Consider the following 16,252-nt stretch of genomic DNA (forward strand, 5'->3'; position numbering starts at 1 on the left):
AATTGTACATATACCCGAATTCGCTGACCTAAACTTAGAAATCTGTAATCTGTGGTCAGTATGTTTCCAGAAAATGGCAGGATTGTGTGTCGAGGTCTGACACGTATTTGCTAAATATCGTAAATAATAGTTGAAAAGTTTAATATGTCGTTTTATTAATTGGTTGTTTATAGTAGAGTTGTATTTGGTTTTAAAAAAATGGAATTTCGAGAGACGTTATTGGCTGCCCAGCGGAATCAACAACAAAAGTCATCAGTAAGTTTTCATACTTATTTTGCGACTTATTATGCCAAGTTTATTCGGAACCAGATGATTTCGTAAAAGGATCGTATCTTCCTATATTTAATATGTTTTATTATTATGTTCTTCTCTTAACCAAATTTCGTATCCCATATAATAATATGGGATAATATTAATTGGCTACTTATTTATTTCTTATTATAAGATAACAATCTTTGTATTATTATTCATTTAAATTTTTGTTTCAAAATTATTTTGAAGAAAAATCTTAGTTATATTCAATAAATAAAAATTGCATTTCAGGAAAGGACCTTTTACAAGGCTCGTTTTGATCCACCTAAAAAGGAACAAAAATCAAAAGATCGTCTTTCTGCAAATATTCAAAAATTCTTGGCCAAAAAGGAAGAGGAAGAAAAGCAAAAAAAATTAGAAGCTCAAAAAAAACGGGAAGAATTAATTGCTATGCGCGACCCAAAGGTTGAACATCAACAATTCCATTGTTTATTAATTGCTTATTTAACTAACCTAAAAAGATTAAATGTATATATAAAAAAAAAATAGAGAAACAATTAATTTTATGCATACCTGCATATTGCAATTTTTAAATAATTTTAATTAATTTGATGAAATTGTGGTTTTAAACACTCAGTGTATAGTAATTGTGGTTTTATAATCTCTTTAGCTTGTGCAATATAAAGCTTTTATACCATTTAATTGTATTTTAAAAATATTAGTTCTTTTTAAGGCTCTCAGAAAGATTCAAAAGACATTAAAAGTGATCAAGTCAGCCAATAAGTCAGTATTAGCAGATGCAATTGATAAGGACCACACTGCAGTGACCCTTCAAGGTCCGGATCAGCCAGACCAAGATGATTACGGCTATGAATCACAAGAAGCGGCAGCTTTATATGAAAAAATGATGCAAAAGTATAGTAAACTCCCAGATGAACCTAAATTTACTCCAGGAGGTGTGAAATTTATAAAATTTATTATACAAGATAAAGAGTAAAAGTATGATTGTTTTAATTTAAACAGGATTGCAAGCAATTATTAACTACTCTTTATAAATGTAACAAAATTATATAATCAGTTATTAAATAAATTTAGTCAGGGCCATATAAGAGTCGCTCTGGTGTTGGGGCAAAGCGCGGTATGGAGTTCCCCCACTTAACAAGCAATGCCTCCAGAATCAGCGGAAAGTGGAGAACAGAGTGTCTTAACACTAGCTTCCCTCTGCCTACCCTACTGTTTGTGGGATACAGTGTGAAGCTGATTTGATTTAATTTTTAAATGAATATAAGCACTCTTCACTTAATATAGTATACTTTATTTGTACACCACAGCTGAGGGGAGCTTAAATCAACTATTAAAGAGATATTATTTAAATCTATAATTTGGACGAGTTATGGTACTCGAGACAAACCTTCGTGGTTTTTTGTAGTGCCTTCATCAATGTAAAAATATATTTGTATGGATATTTGATAGTAATAAATTAAAAAAACATATGTACAAAATAATTTATTATGCAAAAAATCTTCATCATATCAAAAAAATCTGACTTAAAAATATTGCATTTTAATTTATTAATTGTATAATATATCATAATAAGTAAGCTGCAATTTTTTTAAAGTTATTTTTAATTATCACAATTGGGGAGAGGAGCGTTTCAACACTAGTCTCCCTCTGCCTACTCTGCTACATGTGGGATAGTGTAAAGCAAAAAAAAACTGACATTTTCTATATTTATTTCTATTCCCTATAATGGGACAGTGGCTGACTGTGAATGCATTATATATGTATAGAAAAAAAAAACAATATATTTTATGTTATTTTTAGGCAACTTTGTGAGTAAAGATATAAATGGTACTAGAGAAAGGGTAAAAAATGCTTTGCAGCATGAAGATGAACCCATCCCTCATAAAAGGAGACGCCGAACAGAAAATGGCGGTATGTACTATTTTATAATATACAAGCATAAACTTCTATAAATTAATATTATATTTAGGCAATATTTAGGGCCTTTTACAAATTACCCTTATATGAGGCCATTGTAGCATAATAGCATGAGCGTGTGCTGTATAAGCAGCCGTTTTGGGTTCGATTCCCATTCTGGGAACAAGTGAAGTTAAAAAATAATAATTAAATAAAGTCATATTAAGTCTTATGAAGGATGTAGTACAAATTAGTCTTAACTTTGGAGAATGCTTTACGCTGTATCACGTATAGCATGTCAGGTACTCTAGTGTTAAGATACTCTGTTGTGGCACAGGGACACAAGCGTGTGACTGTAAACGCGATAGATTGTGCATTCTATTCCCACTCGGAGGTATTGAAATCTTAATATTTTCATTTCTTTAATATGGTCCAAAGCAAAACGTGGCGTTGAATTGCTTGACAACGCGCAATGCCTCCATAATTCGGCGGCAAGTGGGGAGCGGAGTCTCCTATCACTAGGCTCTCTCTACCTACACTGCTACATGTGGGCCTCAGTTCAACTCAACACGTAATGTTTTGAATAAATATTTTATTATCATAAATTATGTATAATTAATTACTTATTTCATACATTTAAATGTTACAGATCGAGAATTATCTCCACCGCAAAAGTATGAACCGGAAAAGAGAAAAGATGAAAGATCGGAAAAACCAAAAATAAGGAAGCCAGCGCCTCCTCCTATAGATTTCAACCAACTATTGAAATTGGCCGAACAAAAAAAAACTGAGCCCATAGAAGTTGCTAAAAAAGCTGTGACAGAACCCGAACCCGATAGATTAATGACGAAGAAGCAAAAAAGAGAATACGAAGAGGAAATGGCGCGGCAGAAGAGAAGGCAAGAACGTATTGAAGCAGCGAAAACAGGGCGAAAAGGTATTTTTTGTTAGTTTGTTTTTTGTTATGTGTTCTGGTTATAAGGTATGTTTTTTTGTTGTTATATTTTCTGTATATAACAATGTAGGCGAAAATTCTTACTCTCATAGTACGAGAATGGGGAATAATTTTAATATATAAAAACCAGTTTCATGCCGCACACAGCAGGGTAGGCAGAGGAAACCTAGTGTTAAGACGCTCCGTTTCCCATTTCTCGTCGAATTCTGGAGGCATTACGTGTTGAGTGGCAGAACTCAACGCCGCGCTTTACCTCAGAGAAGAAATGAAAATGTATATAAATATATATTATTATTTAAATGAAAATATAGTTTCATTTTCTCGAGTGGAGATCGAACCCACAGCCATCATATTTAGAGTCAAATTCTGGCCCATTGCACCATTACTGCTTTCAGTTGTTAATTTAATATTAAGAATAGTTTTTTATATAAATATATTTTATATAATACCCAAGGTTTTATGTCATTATATTTTATTCTCAGTTTCAAGAGAAGAAAAATCGGATAAAAGCGAAAGAGATAGAAAACCAGAACCATCAACACCAAATGGCTTTGGTCGCATACCTAAAATATCTGACAGGAATACAAATAAAAGTGACTCACCCAAAGTATATGAGCGGGAAAAGGATAGAAATTCACACGACCGTGAAAGGGAGAGATTGCAAAAAGATAAAGAGAGAATGCGTCTTGAAAAAGAGAGATTTGATAGGGAAAAAGAGAGATATGATCGAGAAAAAGAGAGGTTTGACAAAGAAAAAGACAGATATGACAAAGAAAGAGAAAGGACTAAATTAGAAAGAGAACGGGAGAGAGAAAAGTATGAAAAAGAAAAGTTAGACAAAGAAAGACTCGACAAACTTAAAGCTGAGAGAGACAGAATAGACAGGGAAATGGAAAGACTTAACAAAGATAGGGAGCGATTAGAAAAATCTAAAATGAAATTAGAAAGCAAAACATATGACAAGATGAAGGAGAAAATAGCAGATCGAAGCAAAATGGGCTCGAAAGAACGTGATATTAAAAAGAGTATTGATTTAAAAAGCCAAAACACATACAGGATAGATAAGAATTCAAATGAGAAGAAGTTACTGCCTAAGTCGATGGATAACAAAATGAACGGTCATAGCAAGCCAGTGCCAAAACTAAACAAGGAAAGTTCGAGTCAGTTAGTGAAGAAACCCATAGAGAACAAATTAAATGGACAATTAAAGGATAAACGTTTGGAAAATAGTAAATTGCAACAGAAAAGGCCGGAGGGCAAACCGGGCGCAGGTCCTAGTAAACCTGTTGTAGGAAATTCATTTGATTTCGACAAACATGTAAATTCGTTAAGCAAAAATGGTGTCCGACAACCTGGCGATGGTAAAAGGAAACAACAAGATGATAGGAGAATGCAGAAACGTAAGTTAGATATATATTTTTTATTGATCCTGCTTATAGCAGGGTAGGCAGAAGGGAAGCTATAGAGGAACTCAACGCCTCGCTTGATCTGGTTACCAAAGAGAATAAATCATTCATTCCCCCAAGTGGGAATCGACCACACAAGCAGCGTTTATAGTTTGATGCTGTGCCACATGATGGGTTATCTCACTTAAAATCCCTTTTCGGCGTATTAAAAGAGATTTACTATTTAATTTTATGTTCATGTTGTTTATATATCTTCCATTTCCCACTTTCCGCCGCTTTCTCGAATTATTGTGTATTGAGCGCCGGAACGAACGCGCTGCAATTTTAGGAACATAAATTATTTTTATTAAAATATTTCAGGTCGCGTCGTAGAATCGGATTCAGAGTACGACTCAGAAATGGATGACTTCATTGACGATGGCGACGAAAATATGGACTATTCGAAACATATTAAAGAAATATTTGGATATGATAAGTCTAAGTAAGTTGTTTATAAACTACTGTTTTGTTGACTTCATTTGTATTTATTTATTGTTTGATATACAGCACGATTTATGATGATAGTAATATAATGAAGGAAATAAACACAAGTAACACTCTGAAGAGAAAAGAAACAAAGTAAGAAAACTTACAGTAGTGACTTATATAACAATATATTATATTATTTGGGATGTGACGATGCACAGCATCTGTGAGAGGGCGCTGTATACTTCCCTTTGATTATCCAATGATTTTCACTTCCGGTTGCTGTTTTCGACCAATCAGCGATTCGCCGGAAGTCACGTGGTCCCAGGTGGTAGGGCGCCGGAACGTATAAAAGGCGACACTACGCTTCTTACCTCATAGCGTCGTTATTTCCCATCAGAGTAACATTGTTTAAAAGTGAAAGTGCTGTGGTAAGTGTAGTGTTGGAGGTGGAATTTCTTCACATCGTGAATCGGATTTCTATATCGGGCCTACTCCTGGGAAGGCCTCCAGCAAAGATGTTCATCCTCATCAGAGAATTTGTTTTTGTGAAATTCGAAGGTAAAAAATGGACAACGGGTGAGTCATTTGAACTTCTTGTTTAACAAGTATCTACATGCATGTAATTCTGTTCTATTGCTTGGTATCATATATACCAATACAGTAGTGGATTCTGAGCTTCACCGAACACGACTGTGTTATAACCTACGATAAGGGTAGGTATATGTCTCAGATTTTCAACAGTTATGGCCCAATTTTATTCAGCTAACGGGCATTGCAAAAAAGCAAGAGGACTCGTCGCTTGTTTAACGCTCTTACGAGACGAGACGAGACGAGGCGTTCTCGGCATAATATCATGCGATGTAAACGGAGTTTACTAAATAAATCGGTTTTCACCGAGTTTACTTAGTTGTATATTATCTAGTAATATACTACCTTCGTTTAAATGCGATAAATTCGTTAGGAGCGTATCCTGAACGAGTTATCAAATATATAAAAGATTCTATTCTCATCATATATATATTTAATAATTGCCAGTTGTCAAAACCAGATGGCGTTGCCTGTCACTATGACGTGACACCGATCGATGACAATCAGAAATGGGATCGGAACAAGCTCTGGTCCCAATCACCTTATACTCAGATATATATAAAGTCTGTCTATTTTTAGATAATCTTTTTTTTTTATTTAAGGATAATTACTAAATATATTGAAATGCTGTATTCGCTAGGAGTGTATCCTAACCAAGTTAACGATTCTGGCAGGAAAAGTGTTTCAAACACGGAATATCGGAGGTTCATTTTCTCAATCCTAGAGGAGTGAGGATAAAGGAATTGTGGATTTGCTGTTTATTCGTAGTTACTGCCATCACTATGAAAGTCATAACATTTAGCAATGGGCTCCATAGTATTTAGCAATCACGAGATCTTCTGTATGGCCTCTTCGACAAAGATTCTAGCCAGTCACCTTATCTTGGTTGTCTTAAGGGGGACTCGGGCTATTACTTGACATAAGGTATGCCCAATTATTTAAAGTGCATTTATCCGTACAATAGAATTTAAAGAAGCTCGGTACTATTTTAATTAGAAATGCTCTCAATTGTACGGGAGGGGGGCAGTTATAAGGAGGCTGCCTCTGAGCGTATCGGAGGCAGTGGCTGATGGTTTGGGCTCCGTAGGCCCTTCCCGGTTTAATCGCGGGAATGCATCTAGCCATTTACCTCCATGCCACCAATAATCCTTTTCTAAGATTATTTGAAGCAGTTAGACCTTCGTCAACCGTACAAGCATCAAAAAAAAAAAAAAAATTGAGAAGCATAAAAATCTAGTATACATTTAATTATACATTAGCAATTGTCAAGTAATGAGTGCATACCAATATTCTGGCCTTTCCGCGAGTGAGAATCCGGCGACTGGTAACACAAGCCCAGAACTTAGCACAAGAGTCTTGCATGATTGTTAATAACTTTATTTAAATGTAACAGTATCTTTCTGTATACATTGTGTTGAGAAATACGGAGCCTGCCTCTGGGTATATCGGAGACGGGTGTAGATGGTTTGGGGCTCTGAAAACTCTTTTCTACTTAATAATGAGCATTCTCCATATCATCTCTGACTTTATCCAATAAGAATTTTCAAGCGGTTCGAGAAAGCAAGGATAGAAAATAGTTCGACTCACGTTCGACAACTGATAAAGCAAACCAATAGGAAATTTTCTAATAGATAACGAATGGTTTATAAATGATATATGGATTGTTAAGTAATGGATATAAAGAAGCAATATGTCTAAAACTAAAGTCCACATAAGTATTATAAAAAGTCACCGAAGGTTTCTTTGGCTAATTTGGTATTATCTTCGTGCCAGTGAGTGCACATCCCCGTGATTACCTCGGCAAAAGTATTTAATACCTGACGTATAATAGAAACTGTGTATCCCTGTTGTGCATCCCAGTCACCATCAGAATTGAAGCTGATGTAGTGGAAGAAATCTATAATCAAGCATCCAGCTAGAAAATGCGGAGGCAACACATAGGTTAATATTTGGAAGAAGTAAAATTTACATCTAAATAGAAACATTTCCTTCTATTTAGAGTAAGAAGCAGGAGAAAGTGGAAAAGAAAGCGGTTAAATAATTCAGAAGACAAGTCAAGACCAAATTAAAGTCTCCAGTTGGGCCTGTCAAGCAGTGAATTGTAGACACGAATTACAGACAACCTTTTATTACTAAGTTGTTGGATACCATAAAGTATGATTCCAGAGCTTGGCTTGATTTGGTTCCAAAGCTGGGAAAAGCTAATGAAAATAATATCTTCATGGAACATGAGGGCTGTGTGAAGGTAGTTGTGCCAATTATTACTGTCAACAGTCTTGTTATATGATGTCTATATATATATACCTTGGGCGATATCCACGTGCGTAACGTAGGTATTCCGCTGCGTATTGCCATGAGTTTTGCATAAACTGAACCTGGCTAGCGAGGTATACACGTAGTCGCAATTCCAATATGGCGGAGAGCATGTTGGATGTGTACGACATCATTAAGTCCGGGGAAAATCGGACGTTTAAATTGAGTACATCTGTATTTAAATGGTATAAATTTTGACACTGTAAACTAAAAGCGAATTTCAGAGAGAACTTTATATGTAAATGTATAGTAGTATCAATTACTTATAACTTTATTACACTTCGAAGAATGATATAATCATTAGTCGGCCTAAATTTTGGCTGAAAAACTAATGAGCTTATAAACTCAAATTGTCTAGCGCGTCGTATGTCAAGTCCAGTTTTCTTCAAAACCGTACCTAAGTAGCAGATAGGATATTCATATCATGAATTGTCGGTCTGGTTGCGGTTCGGGTGAGCCATCAGGTCATTGATGCTTTTATGAAGTTATAATACTCAAAGTGGGTGAGGATGGACTCAAGTATTAAATTTTACAAAGGCGTTCAAAGGTTTGACTCTAAATTTTAAGTTTTTAGTATTTATTTTATTTTAAATTTTAAGTTTTTCTAGTTTAACTCTAAATTGAAAAAAAAAAAAAAAAAAATTGGAACATATTACTGGGCTAAGTACATAGTATTTGGTAGAGCATTCTATTAAATGCTCTAGTGTTATTAATATATGGTACTAATGTCGTCAATTACAAGGTAAAGTTAACTCTAGAAACTACTTCATCATCATCATCATCATCAGCCGGTCCTCGTCCACTGCTGGACATAGGCCGGTCCAATGGCACGCCACTGAGCTCGATCTTCAGCTCTTCAGCCGTTCATCCAGCCGTTACCCGCCGCCGCCTTTGCGAATATCGTCGCCCCATCTCGCGGGAGGACGTCCTACATTACGTTTGGCGAGGCGTGGTACCTACTCTAGAACGCGTCTCTGCTTACTATAAATTTATTATAGATGTTAAAGGAAGTATGGAGTTGGTTGGTCTGAGCCGGAGATAGTTTCCAATAGACCGGACGACATTTTCATTGGCATTTCGATCCTGCTCGTACTTCTAACATCATATTTCGTTTAGAAATATTTCGGTGAAACAGGTGAGACCTGTTGAAAATTACGCTCTAGAGACGGTGGTGTCATCCTAAGAAAAATGTTGTTCTAGATTCTACATTAAGAAACTAGCTAGACCACCGGAAACAGGCTACAAAAGGTAACAATTTTGTTGTGTAATTTAGAGGGGAGGCTACGCAAGCGCTTCATGAATAATAATCGATACTTATATAAAAAGGTTAGTAAATCAATATCAAAAGTGAGCACGTCTAGCTTTATTTTTTAGACGGTTATGAAAGCTTCCTTTCATACTCATGCTTATCAGCGAGTTGCAAAACATCTTCTAAAATTTGTTTGTATGCAGATTATAAGTAAATCTAATAATTGAAGTTAGATTATTTTGGCTCTGCTTCCGGCAGAGCGATTATCAATTGAATTAAAAAATTAAGCAATTTACAATTCTTGGTTTTTCAAATTGCTTATAAATAAAACAATGTTACTCATGTTTTTTGTGGTTTTACAGATCAATTTATCTGAAGGTATCAGAATCAATTTATACAATCATTCTGATTTAGATCACATAGCGTCGTGCGTGGTCACCAGGAGTTATAAACACGTCTCTCACAGATGCTGTGCATCGTCACATCCCAAATAATAGTACAAGTTTTACATAACAATAAAACTTGTATTATTGTGGAGAGACGATGCACAGCATCATTTTAAGGCTCCTGGTGAGAATCTGCTATGAGGTAAGAAGCGTAGTGTCGCCTTTTATACGTTCCGGCGCCCTACCACCTGGGACCACGTGACTTCCGGCGAATCGCTGATTGGTCGAAAACAGCAACCGGAAGTGAAAATCATTGGATAATCAAAGGGAAGTATACAGCGCCCTCTCACAGATGCTGTGCATCGTCTCTCCACAATAATACAAGTTTTATTGTTATGTAAAACTTGTACTATTATATATATACCAATAATATAACAATAATCTAATAGTTTTTGACAAGATGCATCATTTTATTGATTTTATTGATTGATATTAATTTTGTAGCACACAACCTAAATTAAATATATACTGAAAAATAACAAAGTATGTAGGAGCAAAGAGCAAGGAGCTTATACTATATGCATTACACCAACAGTGGAGTAGCGAGTTTAATCCGCGCCCGGGGCAAAATATTTCTTTAGCGCCCCCCAGACCAACCCATTTAATTTCATATGTATTAAATACATATATTTAAATAGTTTTGCGGACCGTTCGGCGCCCATTTGGGAGTAGCGCCCGGAGCATGATGACACACCACACATTTTTCAAAATGTTATTCCACACTTGAAAGAAGAGGAAAGAGAAATACTTACACAAACGTATAAAAATTTGAACGTAGCGGGATTTGAACCCGCGCCTCTTTATTTGGACGATATTAAAAGAGGCGCAGGTCCCGCTACGTTAAAATTTTTATACGTTTTCTTAAAAAGTATATGACATTTTGTCAGGTACCGGGACATGGATGACGATGACGACCCTACTATGGAGTCGAGCTTTGCGCGACAACAACGAGAGGAATATTTGAGCAAGAAAATAGGTAAAGGAATTAAATTGTAAAATGAGAAAAAAACTGAATCTATTTAATATATAGTTATTAAAAATTAAGAAAATAATTTAAAGCGTTATATAAAACATAATTTAAAGCATTATATTAAATTTCCAACAAGTACAACCCTTTGTAAGTTCATAAGTTCTATAGTATTATTTACAGTGCTATCTGCGTATTATTTGCATAGTTATTTTTGAAAAAATATTGACTCCATGAATAACCTATCATGATCTATCGTGAAGTAACCTTTTTATGGTTTGTTTATCTTTTATCTCAAGGCTTCCTGAATAGGATATATAGATATGTATAATAATAAATATATTTTCAGGTATTATGGAAGACTTGGAAGACATGAGAATGGAGGCAATGGAAAAGAGTAAAAATAAAAAAAGGAGACGAATAAGCGACGACTGACCTGAGTTAATATGAATATTATTCAATTATATTTGTGTGCTTAAAATTGTATTATATTTTTTGATTATAATGTTGCATTTCAAAACTCTTGCTAAACGATTTTTCTTAGATCACTTTAAAATTAATATTATTAATTAAATACTTATTCCTAACTACAAATAATTTGATTGATTGTAAATTTGGTTGAAACTATCTATCGAAATGTAATTTTTTCTTTAGCCCATAACAATCCAAGCCCATAAAGCCCATAAAAGTAGATAAAATCGTTCAAACTTCTTCCGTTTGATTACTTTCACTTAGAACTTTAATTTTTCTATGCTCCAAGGGATGGTAGACTTGGACATTTGGTATTAATTTCAGTTTCATATCTACTCGCGATCTGGAAAAAAAATAACTTGACAGACAAACAAGAAAATATTACGATCTTTTTTATAGGGGATCCTTTTTTTTTGGTTTCTTTTTAGATTTGTACACCTTAAAACTGTAGATTTTTGTATAGTAATAGTTTTGAAATAAAAGTGCAATTTTTATATATTATCGTCTACTGTGATCAATATTAAGTGAATTTGTAAATATATATATAGACTTTTAGATTTTTAGTGCAAGGTGGCTTGAAGGATATGTTGTTTTTTTTTATCTTTTTAATTCTCCCGAAGGTACCTAGAGATTAGTCTTTCTACACATTTTTATTGCATCATCACATCACATTGCATGTTGAATCCGAATTTTCGTATACATCAATTAATGTTGTCTTAGTTAAAATATGTTTGTCTATTATTCTGATATATGTATACATATACTATCTATATTTAGTTTTACATTTTTTTACTTAACGCACATAGCAGGGTAGGCAAAGAAAACCCAGTCTTATATAAGTTGAAAACCGAAATCCGTTCTACAATTTAAATTATAAAATATTTTCCCAAAAGTTCCTCGCCCCTTAAGAAACTTTTGCACTGTTCTTCTCAATAAGTCCTTCTTTTGCTTTTATAATAAAAACTTTGCTAGTATAATAAAAGAATGTGATTTATAATTCAAATTAAGAACAGCACAATACACTTGCTTCACTTTAAAACATTTATGTAAAAGCTAGGAATGTTACGGATGTAAAGATTCGGATACGGATACATATTAGAAAATACTATTTAGCTTTCGGTTACGGATACAAGAAAAAGATACACACACACACGTCCACTGTATATTCTTAAATAAATAAATTTCACAATATCTGTAAAAGAAATATCCGAAACTCAAATAATTTTATATCCTTGTCTGTTGACATTTTGTGATGTTTATTTTTTATCTTTTTGTAGTAACAAAAGTTCTTTGCACTTATCGCTAATTGATACTAAGCGATAGTTGTGATCAATGGGGAACAAGTATTATTTCCATAATTAAAATTTCGAAACTTTTATATAGGATTGTTACGGATAAAAAAACCGGAATTTCGTCTACGATTGCAAAACTCCGTAACATTCCCGGTAAAAACTGCCACTGTTTGGTTGTAATATAGTACTATCATTAGTTATTATTATTTTGTTGTCAATTTCTTTTAAAGCTAGGCTTTTTTAATATTTATAGTGTTATTTCAAACTAAGAATAGATAAATATTTTTAGAAAATGTATAAAAATTTGAACGCTGCTACGTTTCGATTCGTATTAGATTGATAAAAAGGAAAGTGGTTGGAGCGCTTGGACAGCTTCTAAGAGACGCCGGTTCGGGTCCCGTTCACATTTTTATAGGTTTTTTTTTTAATATTAGACTAATTTTGTACAGATAATACGAGATATTCCGGGTAATTTTAACACATTGTTTCTAATACTTATATATATCGATTTTGTCGTATCTCTAAAGAGCCTTCTTTCCAAAAATCGCTATCCAGCATCGATATGTATATGGCATAATTTTAAATGGCCCCCTAATTGTTTTATGTGTGTAAAATTATGATTTTTTGTCTATTATATTTAGTTTATTTCTCAAATAAGTAATTTAAACAGGTTGAAAAGTTGATTAATGTTGTCATAGAGTTGTTAAAACAAATAATATAGATACTTAAAATGAATTAAAACTTCATTTACATCATATTTAATATTTATTCATTTTGATAATTGTCTATTTTGGTAGTGACAAAATTATATTAGTAGTAAGTAAAAGTATATATGTAATTGAGCTTGTAATGGCTACAAAAATGTAAGTGAAATGAGCATGACTGAAAAGGTAAAAAAATATATATCTAATAATTACCAGCACATATTTTGTTTCATTATGTTAGTGAAGATGCCTTTTTTTATGATATAAAAAGATATTAAAATAAAATTTAAGGTTTTTAAGGTGTTACAATCAAGATAATATATTGATTGTAAATGCATACCTATTAAATGTGTTATTAAATTAAATATTTGTGTTATAACTAAGTGCCAAATTTTAAGCTTTACAAAAATGAAAATCAGCTTAAATTGTTTATTAACAGTTCTTAATTCATTACTAACATTATTGTAAAAAATCATTTGTTTTCCTCAAATATACTTATTTACATATATTTGTAAGTTATGTATAAATATGGCCTAACCGCCGTAATGCTTCCTGATCGATACGACGTGGGTTGTACCTTTAAAAAGCACATCTATCTTCATCTTAAAGGCCAGTAACACGCCTGGCAGCAACCACCTCTGGTGTTGCACGAGGTTGTGGGCGACGGTGATTACTTACCATCAGGTGACCTGCACACGTTTTGCGTTTTTCGTTTGCCTTGTCATTTTCCATAAAAAAAAGTTCTAACTACTCAGAAGACTTCACTCCCTCATACCAGCTTCTTGCCATATGATGTTATAAATATAACTTCAAATATAATGGATGCAACACTCTCATCATAAATATTCCACCTTCAAGTTGTCTGCAAATATCTTGGCATCATTCTTTGAAAATAATAATATTTGAAAATAATATAAAATAATATTTTATAATAAATTAATAATATATAAAGGACATTGAATTATATTATTGTATTCCTAGTTATAGACCTACTGTCATTGATGCGCCCACCTATCCTGTTAACTAAATGTGTTCTTATGGTGCAAATATGGTAAGATTTCGGACATTTGACGTGCGAGAACAGTTTGCATAAACTTGACCATGACAAAGATCTGGGATTTTCTAGTACATCGTTACTAATAGCGGTTTTCATTTTTCTAGAAGCGGTTCTTTTCGCATGTAATTGTTCTGGAGCCTGTCTCGTTATACTGGATGCCTGCTGCCTTTCTTGTCTGTTTAAATGACGTTGGTTTCGAAACAAACTTTGTGATGTTCTTGACGTAGCTTGGCGTTCATCTTGAGCCTCTAGTCTTCCTCGTGACTGAAAATTTGATTCTCTAACTCTCTTGGCAGCTTCTCGCTGGGCTTTGCGTTTTATTGCATCTTCTCGTTTTCTGAATTCTGTTTGAACAGGCAATTCTTTTAATCGATCAATTTTTGCCCGCCGGGCCGATGCCAAATTCCTTCCTAAGCGAGTGACACGCTTCCGACTCATTTTAAAATTAAATCTAGGGGAACTGAAAATAAAAATGGTATATTTATTTTATACTCCTATAACAAATCTCAATGATCAGTCAAGTAATAATGACTAAATACGAGCGTTACTTTTATGTTACAGTTTAAGAAACTGGAAACCAAGGTAACCAGTTTAACCAAGAAATATTATGTAGAATTTACAATGTTTATGTTTATCATTCGCTATATGACAAGCCGCAAAACACATATATTTGTAGTTGATAGGTGTTTTATTAGGTTTTTTAGGCCGTTTATATACTTGTAAAAGTTTGGCATGGTTTCATCAACACCAGCACCTAAGCACCCCGTTTGGCATGTGATGGCTTGCGAGACACAGATCAAAGGGAGGTCGCAGCAAGCGCTCGCAACGTGTTCATAATTGTGCCCAATTGTTCACAACAATTTTGTTCCCGTGTTCGCAACGTGTTCATAATTGTGAGTAAATGTGTTCTGTGATTGTGCCTGGCTAACAAGCCTGTGATAGCCTGGCTCACGCCCATATGCATGCTTGATCGAAGAAACAATATGTAATAAAAAAATTAAAGGAAAATAAAAAAATCAGACAGACATCATTGTATTAAGAGCCAAGTTCAAATAAAAATTTTGTAAATTATTTACAAAACAACCAAATAGTAAATGTAATCGGACAATCACTAACAAAACATGAACAAACGAATTAGCTATTATAAAAATTAAATATCATTTTCCCAGCCAACCTAATGAATAGATGTTCCGATGTAGCCCGAATAGATGTTCGGTGAAGCTTTGCTGAGCTACGACAAAAATTAACATGTAAACACCCCGTTTATCGTGGCTTGTGATGATTTGCAAGAGCTTGTCATCAACCAGTATCAGATCAAAGTGAAACTTTGCGGCAAATACTTGCGAGGCTTGCGAGGTTTGGCGTATATTCAATAATTCAATTATTCATTCTCACTCATAAGTTCGTGCCGAACAGATGTGTTTCGCCGCGCGCAGTTTTTATAATTTACTTACAAATAAATAATAGAGAATTGCATTATCTAAAAATTAAAATCAGCTTCACGTTATATCCTGCACACAGCAGGTAGGCAGAGGGAAAGGGTCCTAGTATTAAGACACTCCGTTCCCCACTTTCCACCGAGTTCTGGAGGCATTACATGTAGAGTTGAGCTCAACGCCGTCCTTTGCCTCAACACCAGAGCCTATAAATAGAAATGTAAATTTAAATAAATATTTGATTTCCTCGAGTGGGAATCGAACCTACACCCAGACGGCTTACATTCACACTTTGTGCCCTTGCGCCACGACTGGCCTCTATTATCTACTTTATTTTAATATAAACGAACAAATAAAAATGTATGTTTATGTGGAGTATGAGGAAAATACTAACGGCCTCACGATCGTGTAGATAGAAGCCAAAGATTTGTGAAAGCTTTGCGAGGGTTTATCGAACCATCACAAAGTAAACAGGCCTTAAGATTAACGGCAAGCTCTCACAAGCCGATGGGCGGCGGTAATCACCATCAAGTGACCCGCTCGCCCGCACGCTCGTTTGCCATGTCCTTTTTTCCATAAAAACAAACCGAGCCAAACCCCTGTTCACACGCTTGTATTCTTAGTTTAGCAAGCCTGGGCAAACGTGTAAGCGCCGTGTCAGAAGAACACTAAAAAGAAAGGATAAAACTATTTATAATTATTGACTTCTATAGTTTTTAAATTTGAAT

The 16,252-nt window shown here is 34.3% G+C and overlaps 2 protein-coding genes across 3 annotated transcripts; one reads left to right on the forward strand and one right to left on the reverse strand.

The window, feature by feature from the left end:
• The first annotated feature begins 40 nt into the window (after positions 1–40).
• LOC146529816 (protein SPT2 homolog) lies at positions 41–13,249 on the forward strand. Its single transcript, XM_085200603.1, has 9 exons — positions 41–255; positions 544–717; positions 986–1,208; positions 2,077–2,187; positions 2,822–3,109; positions 3,610–4,527; positions 4,894–5,014; positions 10,485–10,573; positions 10,914–13,249. The coding sequence occupies exons 1-9, from the start codon at positions 199–201 to the stop codon at positions 10,997–10,999; spliced, it is 2,067 nt and encodes a 688-aa protein (XP_085056729.1). The 5' UTR covers positions 41–198; the 3' UTR covers positions 11,000–13,249.
• On the reverse strand, positions 13,074–16,172 carry LOC146529817 (uncharacterized). Of its 2 annotated transcripts, none has more exons than XR_014878923.1 (3): positions 15,919–16,172; positions 14,637–15,730; positions 13,074–14,548 (listed from the first exon to the last, which is right to left on the reverse strand). XR_014878923.1 is itself a non-coding variant. In XM_085200610.1 (3 exons), exons 2-3 carry the CDS (start codon positions 14,524–14,526, stop codon positions 13,868–13,870), a joined length of 528 nt encoding a protein of 175 aa, XP_085056736.1. In that variant the 5' UTR covers positions 14,527–14,548; positions 14,637–14,987; the 3' UTR covers positions 13,074–13,867. The 2 variants fall into 2 exon arrangements, 1 of the variants encoding a protein (XP_085056736.1); XM_085200610.1 differs by lacking the exon at positions 15,919–16,172 and having other exon boundaries at positions 13,074–13,893; positions 14,025–14,548; positions 14,637–14,987.
• Positions 16,173–16,252: the final 80 nt, after the last annotated feature.

The sequence above is a fragment of the Heliconius melpomene genome, chromosome 17, assembly GCF_056956725.1.
Source record: "Heliconius melpomene rosina isolate 202511_hmr_F chromosome 17, ASM5695672v1, whole genome shotgun sequence".
NCBI classification, from domain to species: Eukaryota; Metazoa; Arthropoda; class Insecta; order Lepidoptera; family Nymphalidae; genus Heliconius; species Heliconius melpomene.

Coding starts and splice junctions, on each gene's coding strand:
- LOC146529816 (XM_085200603.1), top strand. CDS start 199: ATGGAATTTCGAGAGACGTTATTGGCTGCCCAGCGGAATCAACAACAA. Junction 256..543: donor ATCAACAACAAAAGTCATCA/GTAAGTTTTCAT, acceptor ATTGCATTTCAG/GAAAGGACCTTTTACAAGGC. Junction 3,110..3,609: donor AGCGAAAACAGGGCGAAAAG/GTATTTTTTGTT, acceptor TTTTATTCTCAG/TTTCAAGAGAAGAAAAATCG.
- LOC146529817 (XM_085200610.1), bottom strand. CDS start 14,526: ATGAGTCGGAAGCGTGTCACTCGCTTAGGAAGGAATTTGGCATCGGCC. Junction 13,894..14,024: donor AGGTGGGCGCATCAATGACA/GTAGGTCTATAA, acceptor AGATATTTGCAG/ACAACTTGAAGGTGGAATAT.